The following is a 12,995-nucleotide window of genomic DNA, read 5'->3' as shown; positions in this document are numbered from 1 at the left end:
CTAATGGGTGACCCTACGGATGGACATCCAGATCTTCATTTCACTTGTGTGGGTTTGGTTACCCTAGCACAGGAAGAATATAGGGATAATCAATATTTTAGAGCAGTTTCATCTACAGCATGGATAGGAGACAGCAGATGGGGAGGGAGAACATAAAGTTTGGGTGTTCTTTTTTAATCATGTGAGAACTCAGAGCATTTCACTTGGTAAAGTTTTGGGCAGTAGGTTTAAAGCAAACAGAAGGAAGTCTTTTTTCACCAGATGGTGTAGCTGTGGCAGTCTTACGCACAGCCTGCTACAGGGACAGAAAGTTTGGAGGCTTCATAGAAGGGTTTGGTAGACACTGGAGGAGAGACTGACCTGAGGCTGGGAAGTGTCAGTCGGGTGATCTAGGTAGATCCTGAGCTATCCTTGGTTAGTGTTTGTATAATCTGTTCAGAAAAACATCCAATGATGGAGGTTTCACAATGTCTGTAAGGCAGTCTCTCCCTGTGCATCACTAGCCCTACCTGTAGAAGGTAGTTACTTCATGTCCAACCTCATTCACCTTTGCTGCAATTCAAACCTATTACTGCAATCCCCAGGAGATGTGGAGAGCAGCTTGCCTATGCTGGTCTTCACCTCTCAGACAGTGACAGGCTGGCCACTGCAGTTTTTATGTGCAACATGGCATTTTGACTGATGCTCAGCCTGTGATGCTTCCTGACCCCAGACCCTTCCCCTCCTGGTACTGCATAGCAATTTGTTCCCACCTGCATGCAGATGTTTCCAGCTACTTAATGCAGCTGTTTTTTCTGACTTTTCTCCAGGTCTCAGCATTGTTTGACTTCTAATCCAGTTTCCTGGAGTGTTTTCATTTCTTCTAGCATGATACCTGCATGTTGAATACATTTATCACATCATCCATATCACCAATGACATACTGGGTAGCGTCACAGCCGGGACAAGTCTCCTTGCTCAGCATATCCTCCCAGTCTGACAGTGAATCACCAGTAATGACTCTCTCCATATGGTTTTCTGATGAGTTGTGTGCCCACATTAAAGTAGTTTTGCCTGAGCATGTTTCTCTGGTGTGCTGCTGAGGAAGCCATGTGTGGCAGCACCTAATGAATATCAGGATATATGGTGCTTACTGCTTCTCCAGCTATTCACAGGCCAGTTACCCTGTCGCAGAAGGAAATTAAATTGTTCTTGACAAATCGGTGTCGGCAGTCACTTATCATCTTGTTATCTTCTAAGTGCTTACAAATAGGTTGTTTCATTATTTGTTCCATCAGTTTTCCAGGAGTTCGAGTTAAGTGACCTGTCTTTTTCTTTTGTGTATTTTGTAAAGCTAAACCCTGTGTTTGCTTTTTTCCTGGTCTTCTAAAGCCTCTCCTATCTGCTGTGAGCTAACAAAGGAACAATAGCTCTGCGGCTGCTTCAGCTGAGCCCTTCCCTCAATACCTTTAGGGTAGCTTATCACGCCAAGCTGGTGGATGGACCAACACCCTGGTTTGGTTATTGCCCTCCTGGTGGGATGCTTCTTCCCTTCGCCCTCTGTGCTCTTACCTGTGTTAGCTCGTTTCAACCTTTTCTATTTTCCAACCAGTGCTTTTAAAAGGTTAGGTTTATCCACAAGGTGCTTTTGTGTAGTATTTTGTATAATCTGCAATAATACAGAAAATTTGGGCCAAATCATGACTTTAATTAACATTAAGACAACAGCAGTGAAGCTACCTGGCTAGAGAGATGGGTGTAATTCATCTTTTTTAGTGATTTTCAGGAGCATCTGATAATCGTCAGTGCCCAGTTCAGCACACCTTGGTTTTCAGAGAATGGTGACCCCCCTGCCTGGGATATGCTCACACAGTGGCATCACACACGCAGGCATCCCTTTGGTGTGTCATATTTACCCTGCCAGGCTCTATTTATTTCTTGTATTAGCTCTGTTTGCTGATTTCTCAGTTCTCTTCCTTTTTTTTTTTTTTCCTTTCTATTCATTCAACAGGAATCATTAACCAATGGCAACAGGAATCCAAGGATAAAGTGATTTCCCTATTGTTAACCCACCTGCCTTTACTGAAGCCTGGCAACATCGAGGCAAAAGTCGAATACATGAAACTCTTGCCTAAAATCCTGGCCCACTCGATTGAACACAACCAACACATCGAGGAGAGCCGGCAGCTGCTGTCCTACGCCTTGATACACCCTGCCACTTCCTTAGAGGACAGGAGTGCCCTGGCCATGTGGCTCAACCACCTGGAGGACCGCACATCAGGCGGCTTCGGCAGCCAGAACAGAGGTCGGTCGGATTCGGTGGACTACGGGCAGACGCACTACTATCACCAAAGACAAAACTCCGACGACAAACTTAATGGATGGCAAAACTCTCGAGACTCGGGCATAAGCGTCAGCGCTTCCAGCTGGCAGGACAAAAACCTGGCATGCGAGAACGGCCATCTGCCCCTCTACTCCTCCTCCTCCGTCCCCACAACCATCAACACCATTGGCACTAGCACAAGCACCAGTAAGTACCTGCGGGAAGCTCTGGGGCTGGTCACCCAGGGCCATTCTTCACAGCACAGTCCCCCCATCCCACTAGAAAATACTGCTTTGACAGTGGTTAGCAGAGGGGCTAGTTCATCTGGGCCACAGAAAACTCCTTTTTATTTTGATTTCCCCTACTTTTTTATTTCCTGCCTGCCTTTTTTTTTTCTCTCCTGTGGTCCTATAGGGTTTTAAAGACCTGGCAGCTGGAGAGGAGGGAAAACCAGCCAAGCTGTAAGAGCAAAAAATGTGTGTTATTGAAGGGAGCCCCTTTTATTTCATTTAGCTCCACGAAGATTTGCAGTTCATGTTTCAGGAGTTCCTAAAGCAAGCAGGGAGATGATGCTTCATGTCCAAAAGTGAGCTGGCGGACTTGAGGGAAGACCAAAAGTGACCTGAGGATTTACTGGGAGGAAATGGGGTCGATGCCCTGAAATGCAGGCATCGTTTTTGGAAGCAGGGCTGGAATCTGTGAGCTTCAGGGCACATCTGAAAATGTTCCCTTGTATCTGCAGCACATGGAGGTGTGAAGCTCGTGGTGATCAGGCGGTTTAGATACACAGTCCTCAGTGTTTTCTGGGAGATGTTGGGTAGCTCTTCGCCTGTGGATGAAATGCCAGGCTTTTGTGGGAGGTGGAGGGTGCAGAGCCCAGCCCAAGGCTTCCGCAGTTGGAGATGCTGAGGAGCACTGTGACTGGAGATCACTGGGTTTGTGCGAAGATGTAGTGCAGCTATAACTGTCTTTTAAAGCAGCCCTTAATGCCTCCAAGCCATCCTTGGGAGAGGAGTACAGAGCATCTTCTCAGCAGTGCTTGGGAGCTCCTGTGTCCACCTGCTCCCTCTGTGGAGGGCTGTCATGCCTGCCTTGCTGTCGCTTTGGGTTACTGTCACCATTTCACCTGCAAGGCTGGACGTCCTCCTTCACTTTGGGGCATTCAGAAGGTCTCCCTCCAAGATGCTTGGCATCTCCCTAGATTCAAGGGTTGCAGAGAGTGCTTCAGGGAGGTGAAGCTTCTTGCGGTGAGGGCGCTGCCTTCTCTATCAGCATGAGGAAAGCCACAATTAAATAGCTGAAAGCTTTAAAATGGTCACTTAAGGCTTCTGGGTTTTTCCCTCTGTTGTAATAAGCACTTTTTTTTAGGTGGTGCTTCAAATCGACAGCGATATGAAACGCGGCTCTGGGTGTATTGCTGTAGCACCCAGGTCTCTGCCTCTCCAGTGTCCATCCTTGCAGGCAGTGCTGCCTGCTTTGCCAAATAGGGATTTAGCAGAAGGGTCTCAGCCTCTCCACTGACTCTGAACGTCGTGCCCATCCCAACCCCTGCCTGTGAAGCCCCAGTTTCTGCTGGGGCTGTGGGGATGTTCAGCTTCTCCAAGAGCTGGTTCCTTGCACTGCAGAGGAAAGCTGTTTCAGAGTGACCAAGCTGCATGGGAAAGGCTTAATAAGGAGACAGGGCGAGAAGAACCATGAATGTATTTGCAATTGGTCTGTTAAGCCTCACTAGGGATTATTTTGTGGGGGTTCTTCCCTGTGGTTTTTGCATGCCTGGCAGTTCAGAGGCTTTGCACACCATGGAGGCAGTGGAAGAGATCCTGGCTTCAGTAGGGATCTGGTTCCTCACACTGAGATCTGGAAGCAGGGGGGTCTGGTGGGTGCAGCAGGTTAATCATTGACAGTGGCTGGAGCTCTGCAAGATGTGTTATGTCTTCAAGAACACTTTCCAAAAACCCTTTTGTGTTTCTTTCAGCCTTTTTGCTCTCAGACTTACCTTGTAGCAGAAGTAGCGACCCGCTTTTTGCCCAGCAGAGTCCCCAAGCATTAGCACAAGCCGCCGAAACCCAGGCAACAGCCAAATTAGTCAGCAGTGCCTGAGCTGCCGCACTGCTGAGGCTTTTCCTAAATTCTCCGCACCAGAATAAGGTGTGTGCAGGAGCACAGTACTGGGATGGGAGCAGTTGTGGGTCTATAGCAGCCCTACCCTTTACAGTGGTGTTTTGCTGGAATACTGCACCTCTCCACATCTCTGCTGCTTGTTTTGCTGCAGCATCCCCTGCTGTAAGTCCCAGCATGGCAGCCCTTGCACAGTCTGGTCCTTCCCAGCATCCAGCAGTAGATGCTTTTCATGGTGTCAGGGCAACTCGTTCATGTTGTCTGTGAGCTGCAAGGTTTATAGAGTCTATATTCAGGGAACCTTTTCCCTGAGCATTGCAGCAGGGTCAATATGTATTTCTATGGCTGAGTAGCTTTGACGAGGTATCTGAACACATCTTCAGCCCAGTCTAGTCCTAAATGTTAAGATGTTTTAACCCCTGCTAATGTATTTTGGTGGCAGCATGTTCAGACAACCTGCGGGTTGAGCTAGAGATGATCCAACCACACTTCATGTGTTAGTTCATAAGCTTCCTTAACGCAATATTTGCTTGGACACAAGCACAGTAAGTCCACAGATACTAAAAAATAAACACGGCTGTCAGCCTTTGTCCCAGCCCCTTGAGTCAATCAATACATCTATTAATCTTTTATTCCAAAGCAAAGCCCTCAAACCATTACTGTTTGTTCAGGTTTTGCTGTTATTTTTAAATTCTCCCTCTTACTTGGAGGTGTTTATCTGGGCAGGGGCTTAATCCAGCAACACCCTGCAGGGCACAGCCTTCCCTGACCTGTCTCCACAAAGGCACTGCCTGTTCCTGGTGCTGAAATGGGGCAAAGTCTTTTCTGAAGGAATAACGTGGTGATCTTGCCCAAGGTGCTTTCTTCTGATATTGTGGCATAATTAGGTGTAACACTATTACAGCACAGGGTTTAAATATGGATGGCTGAAGCTCACATGGCAATTTGCTTTGTGCTGTCCTTGTCTTTGACTTGACCTAGACCCAGGCTTTGAGACTTGGTTCAGGCCTGGTTCATCTCCAGCTCTCTCTCAGTGGCACTGGCTGCTGTTAGCCAGGCTTCAGGAGATGTTGCTGGAGTCCTCCTGCCTTTTCAGGACAAGTTGGGAGTGCTCTGATGGGTTTACCACAGTAATGGTGATCTAGGAGTGGGACGAGTGTCCTAAGGGATGGGTTTGGGTCTGGAGCGATCTGAGGGTATGGACTCACCAAAGCGATGGAAGTTCATGTGCTCCTTCCCATCCATTGCATCACTGTAACTGCTTTCTCAGCTTGAGCCACAACCTTAAACGAAGCTTTAGTGTGCTGGGAGAAAAGGAGCCTCAGTGTGGGCTCGGGAGCGCAGGTGGGCAGCAGGCCAGCGCTGCTCCAGGCGTGGTGGGACAAGGTGAAGCCCAGAGCCCGGCTCTGCAGCCAGGTCGGTTGCAAAACGCCCAGGTTGCACAATGCCTTTGCAGTGACACGGGGCCTGCAAATTCTGAAAGGATGGAAAAAAGCAGCTACCTTTAAAGCTGTAGACCAAGAGCTTTTTGCATGGGGGCTCCAGCTCCTTCCTTTCTCCTGTATAATTGGTTCCACCGGAGTACCATCTGATGGCATGCAATGCTGGGCTTTGGTTGTCAAGTGGAAGTGCAGCGTAGCTTAGCCCTGTGTTTTCTGCCCTCTGAGAAGGGAATATGTGCAGAGGAGAAGGTCTGCTGTTAAATACTCTTGTCCACTGCTGAGAAGGTGGAGTGCAGGTACACTACTCTCATTTGGACCATAAGGTGTGCAAGCAAGAAAAGAGAAAGAAAAGCACAAGGTTTGGCGGTAGTGATGGCAATGCCAGTTGGCAATAGTGAGCCTGTTGAACCACAGCTGAAGAGGTGAGGATTTGGTTTTTGGCTCTGACATACATCTGCTGGGTGAGTGTCTTGGTCCTCTACTCCCATTATATAACCTGTGGATAACAGTGTTGCTTCTTTTTATCAATATATGATGAGATTTTCCTGTGCTCTCATGTCTCGTGTAGTACCAGGGCACTTAAACTCTTCATTGAGAGCAGGTTCCCAGGGGCAAGTCTCTGCACAGGGGCAGGAGGTCTTAGTTTTACTGGAGGAGCAACGATATCTTGTTCCAAACATTTGAATTAAGAGCCAGATGTTGCAGGCTCTTTCTGGCAGAGGAGTGAGGACCTCCGTAATCTAGTACATGTCCAGAAGAAGAGGCAGCTCAGTGCCAAGCACAGGCAGTACTTCAGCCAGAGTGAGTGCCTCCAGTTGTCAACCTGTGTGAAGGACAGGAGCTCTGCCCAGAGGCTGTATGGGCTGTAGTGCTGCCATAAAGCAATGGCACGTTGGGTTCCCCAGTGGGGGGACGGCCCTGGAGAAGGTAGGCAGTGCTTGGTCTTACTGGAGCTTTGTGTGTCTAGGAGTCTATCTCCTGTCTGTCCTTCCAAAAAGAGGAGGAGGTCCCTGGACTGGTAATGGTGGTATCTGAGTGCATGGCCAGTGGTGCCTTGCAGTCCTGTGAGCACCCAGTGTGTCCCTGGTGTGTGCGTCCTGGTCGCTTGGAGTGGCACCAGTGCCTGGAGGTGTGGTGTGCATGGCACCAGGGGACATGGTGTGCGTCACAGGTTGGTGATGGATAAATACAGTCAGAGACCTTGCTATGGAATGTCCTGCAGAGCAGAAATCCCATTCATTGGGACTGCATTCACACAGGAGAGATATTGCAAAGTCTTTGGTATTTCAGTGTTGCTGTGCTGCCTGGCTTCGCTATGAGCGAACAAAGAGGTCCTTAGACCAGCAAAGCTGTTTGCCAGTCTGCAGCAACCTTCTGCTTCTGCACAAATGGGAAAGATGCTGGGTGCTCAAGCCTGCTACACACTTCCTATGGTAAATTCTGCCAGAAGACTGGTGGTGTTTGTCTATGAGGAGAGAGAGCAGAGCAAGCAGTGCAATGCAGGAGAAATATTCACCTATATAATCTCCTTGTCTTGAGAAAGACAAATATCTTATCTTGTCCTAGAGCTAAAGAGAAGGAATAAATCAGTATACTTCCTTCCATGCACACCAGTCCTGGCACCTGCCAGCTCTCAAGAAATGCTGACGTTTCAGTCATGCTCAGGTGGCACCAGCAGGTCGTACTGGTGATCAAACTCCCCATACCACAAGAAATGTTGAGATACTGGTGGCAGCAGGGCACCCTGCAGAAGGAGGGACTGTCCCATGGATTCTTCTGTGAAGATCCCACCAAGGGCTAGTGGCTCTGGGGCAAGCCCGGAGTCAGCTTATGGAGACCCTGCTGTCCTGGGAAGGGCTATCTGTCATGTTCCCCTTTCTCAGAAGAGACTCGATCCCAACTACTGCCCTACAGACATGTCTGCAGCCATTAAACTATATGTTGGCATGTGTGTGCGTGATGTGGCTTGCTGGATTTTGCCTACATTTGCCACAGTGATGGACTCCCTAGTGAGAGAGTAGATGAACAAGGTGGTGAAGCTCTTCCCAGGTCACCAGGGAATTGCGGGGGAAGAAATGACACCAAGAAATGACAGCACTTGTCATGAATGCAGTGCGAGTTTCCTGACTCTTCCTCCCCTACACTGTTGTGCAACAGCTTACTGCCTACCACCAGAGACAACCCTGTCGTCATACCCAGTATCCAAACTGAGCTTGATAACATGTAACTGCATATTTTAACCCTCAGGACCACCCTGGTTTTTGTTGGATTGATGGGCAGCTTGCAAGTACTGTGCTCTCCTCTGTGTAGATTTGCAATGATACCTGAAGGGGATTGTGTGACTTTAGCCCATGTTTGGCTTGCACGGAGTGTGCAAAAGACTAAATAAGGTTACAACAGTGAAGCAAACAAATGTACTGTTCTTGCTGGGGCAGGGAATTAGCTTTGTACTCAGAAATTGCCTTCAGAAAGTTGTTCCTCAGTTTGCCATGTTGTGTACTGAGACTTGGCAGCCTGGCAGTCATCCTGCCAGGTGGGGACACCTCTAATGTTTGGGTTTTTTCTCTTTTACTTACAGACTGAGAAAAGCTCGTTGGCCTTCATTGCATTTGAGCTTTTGAGTGGTGGTAGATGGGCGCATTTGTTGTCTTACTCATGCCCTCTAGTGTTGTGCGTAACCATTGGAAGACATCTCTAGGAGTCACCCACTTTGCCAGGGTCCCATCACTACAGTATCTTGCTAATTCTGTAGCTTAAAAACAAAATTAGTCATTCTACAAACATAATGTGTGAGTGGAGTGGTTTTCTCAAATCCATGCAGAATATGCACAAATACAACAGCAAAAGGGACTGAAAATGAGGACAAGATAGAACCATAGAATTGTTTAGGTTGGAGAAGACCTTTAAGATCATCAAGTCCAACCATAATCTTCTACTCCTCTGGATCTAAACAGAGATCTAAACAGATCTAAAGAGCAGTTACATATTTCCTGTCCCCTCTATAAATTCAAAGCACTTGGTCCCTGGGAGATACGGTCCACAGCTCTGCAGGCAAGGAGATGAACAGTCACCTGCCCTGAGCTTAAAAGCTGTCAAACATTGGTTTAGTGGTGGAGGCCTTTTGTGGTCGCAGCATTGCTGGGGAAAATCTGCTGCCACTCTTGAGTGATCACTGCAGAGCTGCGTTTTATAGCCAACATCCCTTCCTACTGTTGAGCTGCTCCATTTGCCATGTCCCTTGCCCTCTGGTTAGCAGGGAGGTGTCCAAAATCAAAACAGAGCAAGCTGTGCTCCTTCTCTCTGAGCTCATCCGCTGGCCAGGATGGTTTTAGTTGATGGGCCAGCTATGTGTGCTCATCCCACTGCCAGCCCAACTCCCCCACTGCCCAGACCTGATTTCCAAGCAGGGCAGAGGGGATGCGGATGGCTCTGAGGGGTTGAGGTTAGCAAAGCAGAGCTGATGTTACCGCCGGCATCAGACAGCCAGAGATGGGGTCCTCTGTGCCATGCCCACTCTGCTTTCATGTGGGAGTGAGTGACGACAGGGGGCATATGTGCAGCCTACAGCAGGCAGCACTTTTGGGCTGTACGCCAATCCTGCTGTAGGCAGGGTGCTGAGCGAGTGATGGATACCTGCTGCCAAGCAGAGCGAGTAGGCAGAGAGGCAAATGCATTTCCCATGGGTGTGCTGCAGTGAGTGGCTTTTCACATGAGCAGCAGGCTGGATCTTGTGGTCCTGCCTCTGCTCAGCCCCTTGACAGGCATGATGCTCAGAGGCAGAGATGTCACCAAAAGGCAGAGGGGTGCTGCTGCTGTCCCAAAGGGAAAGAGGGGAGGGGACCTTAAGGCTCGGCTCAGTGGTGACTTGCACCAGGTGATACCGTGGGTGGCACATGAGCATGCGTGGATGTCATTGATTGCTTTTGCCTGCTGGTAGGTACCAACTGGCGTGGGTGCTCCTAAACCAGCCCTTGTGACACCAAACGATGCTTCTGGGCACTTAAAATAATCTGTGTAATCTGGTGTGCCACAGCCTTGGCATTGTTAGTGTTAGGGAAGCAGTGAAGGCAGGGGGGAATGTTGGTCTGTATGGCCAGTGAAGAGGAGGGAGAGTACCGGGTACCAATGGGTGACACATGGCTTTCCCCTAAGAGAGCATATTACATGTGCATCCTCTGGGATCACACCATTGCTTCCTCCAAACCTGGTATATCCAATGTTTGATCTTTGCATGTACCCACACATCTCCTTACAGGAAGGAGATGCTCCCAAATTCATGTTCCCTACTCAGAGAGTGATGGCTCCTCAGCTTCCTGGCTGGATTGGGGTCACATAATTTGGGAGCCTCTATTCCAGCAGCATCCGGGGATGCTCCCATCCCCTCAACTTGTGAAATCCCAGTGCAGTCACCGACTGTAAGCACTCATGGCAGGGACGCCATGCCCTGAGTTTGCACAGCCGTTAGTGCGTTGCTTGTCCATTGACAGTGGGGGGTAGGACACCATCCTTGACCTGCAAGTCAGGGTTGGGGGAAGCTTGAAGCTTGCAGCTCCAACACTGCCTCCGCCTTCCTTACAGCAGTCTAGGTATCTTTGGGAGGGGTGTTAAAAAGCAGCCACAATGGTTTTGTGCATTACCCTATGGTCCTTGGGATTCCTGTCACCAATGAATCATGCTTATGACCTGGAAGCAGGGCAGAAGCCACCAGCACAGCTGATTGATGTTCTCCAGGCTGCAGAGCAAAATCAGACATCCCCAGTAATTCTCTCAGACCCCTCGGCAGTCTCCTGTGTCAGCTGGCTGGAAGGTTTTGTTGATGGATGCACCCTCCTAGACCCGGGTGTATTTTACCAGCTGTCTTGGTGCCTGTCCAATACTGGCACAGATGGCAGTAAGCTGTGGTTACTCATTGCATAGGAGCTTTTTGCTCTCCTGAGGGACACTTTGCTTTTCTCATTGCCCTGTGAGTGCCTGTGAGTCCCCGTCTGCAGTTTGCATCACCTCCAGAGCCACCATCAGCATGGGGCTAGAGGCTCTGTCTAGAAGCCAGGTACCCAGAGATGTTTCTCAGCCCCTCCGCTATTAACTTGTGTCCATAAAGTGCCTGCTGAGTAATGCCTCCAGCTGCCTGGACCTAGGGATTGCTCTCACCAACTCACCCCTGGGCTCCTAGTTGCTAAGAAGGCACTTGTGGGGTGCCCAGCAGGCAGCTGCAGAAGGGGAGGAAGGGTCCATGCTGGCAGAGGCATGCAGTCCTCCCTAAAACCCCTTTTGCTTCTCCACATCTGCTTCCCAACACCACCTTTCCCCAGCCTTCCCTCACAACATCAGGGAAATCAGATTTGTCATGTTTTCCTGAGCATCCTTGTGGGGTGAGAAACCTCCAAGGGAGTTGCATTCCTATTGCTCATCCTTTGAAAGCATGCAACTCTGGGCTTTGGCAAGTAGAGAAATGGAGACAGATGAGCTCTTTCCCCCAGCCATCAACCAGCAGCTGCAGAAAAATGGCAGGAGGGCACCGAGGAGGGAAGAGAGTGCTGGGGCTTGGATTCATCCGAAGCAACTGCAGTCTCCTTCGCAACAGCACGGGGACTTGCTGTGTTCTCCTGACTCAGTAACATGCTGCTATTTAATTAACTTTTGACTTCTGGTTTAAAGGAACAGTGCACAAAATAGTTATTTACTTCATTTGGGAATTCTTTTAGTTGTTACCATAATTATAGCTTCCTCCTCTTTCCCTTTTTTTTTTTTCTTTTTTTTTTATTATATATTTTTCTTAGCAGAAGGAAAGGAGGGAGAGAGGGGGAATATTTGCTGCTCTCCTTGTGGTTATCACATCCTTCAAATTACTAAAAGAGGCTGGGATAATAGGTCTGGTGATTATATATAGGCACCATCTGCTCTATGGCTGCTTCCTATCAAAGTGCAGTTAGGAGAGTGCAAGAAGGATATTTTTTCTCCAGCTATATTAAGACTCTGTTTCCATCTCGGCTCCAAAGCAAAGCTCTCTGCATGCAAATGGATCAAACGCGCTGGAATCAATGGCTCGGTTTTGGCAGCATTGAAGATAATTTTTATTATTATTTTATTTTCCCCTCAAGTTTGCTGTTCCCATTTGTTATGCAATTTTATTCGAGGCTGGTTCCTCTGCATTTGATGTTTTCTTGTAAGCACAGTCCCCCCCCATTTGCTGAGCAATATAGTCTCATGTTAGCTGGCGCAGAGATCTGTGTCATAACTGGAATGCAAGGCAATATCTGAGCAGTTGGGAATGTTTTGGAGGATGATGAGGGCAGATTTTTAGGTTGCATATGCTGTCGGCATGTAGAGGAGGTGGAAAGCTGAGCTGAGTTAATTTGGAGCAATAATGGGAAAGAATTAATACATGTTTTATGACAGCAGCTGTGGCTGACCTGTTGCTGCTGGCGACTGTTGGAGAGCATTGCAGAGCTCGGTATTTGGGGCAGTACTGCGAGTCACGACGTGTCCCTGCTGGGCAGTATCTTTTGCATCTTCTCATGTGGGGAACTGGATACTGCATTTGCCCCTCAGTGGCTCCAGAGACCCAAAAGGCACTGCTTCTCTCCTGGAGCTGGTAAGATATTATGCTCTTGGAAGAAGAAGATAGAGGAGAAGGAATATGACATTATCAGCCCAAATAGAGGGTGTTCAGGATGGGGCGTGCAAGAGCCGGAGGCCAGAAGAAGATAGTAAGGCTGAAATGCAGAGGAATTTGTCTTGCACAATCCAGGCCATGTGCCTCCAAGAGAGGAGGACTAAATGTTCTTTTTTGAATGAGAGAAAGTGGGTAAAAAGAGACAAGGGAGGAGAAAATCCCAAATAAGTTGGTGAGGACAGAAAAGGCTACAGGGCTGTAGCAAAGCCCTGTTTCCTTCTCGGTGAAACTTCCCCGATGATGGTGGGGTGATGATTGTGGGATGTACATCATTTAAGATGCATGTTGTCCTCCTGTATTCCGTCACTGCTAAAGGCACACTCTCCCTTCACTCACTCCTCAGATTTTTAATGACTCTTTAGGGATTATTTGATCCCAGTTTCTTGGGGCACTTACAGACGTTTTTGCATTCACCCCTTCCACTCAACTGGCTTAAGACCCTTTTCTTACTCGCAGT

At 48.6% G+C, this 12,995-nt stretch overlaps 1 protein-coding gene across 4 annotated transcripts in view; it reads left to right on the top strand.

Annotated features, from left to right (window-relative positions):
* SAMD4A (sterile alpha motif domain containing 4A) overlaps positions 1-12,995 on the top strand; it is a 104,514-nt gene that overhangs the window by 62,022 nt on the left and 29,497 nt on the right. For all 4 annotated transcript variants that reach the window (XM_030483778.1, XM_030483780.2, XM_030483779.1 and 1 more), the window contains exon 3: positions 1,991-2,509. In XM_030483778.1, coding sequence (XP_030339638.1) covers positions 1,991-2,509 — 519 coding nt within the window. The remainder of the gene's footprint in view (positions 1-1,990; positions 2,510-12,995) is intronic.

Source organism: Strigops habroptila, chromosome 4 (assembly GCF_004027225.2).
Source record: "Strigops habroptila isolate Jane chromosome 4, bStrHab1.2.pri, whole genome shotgun sequence".
NCBI lineage: Eukaryota > Metazoa > Chordata > Aves > Psittaciformes > Psittacidae > Strigops > Strigops habroptila.
The sequence above is the reverse complement of the archived record's forward strand: the minus strand, read 5'-3'. Positions and strand labels throughout refer to the sequence as shown.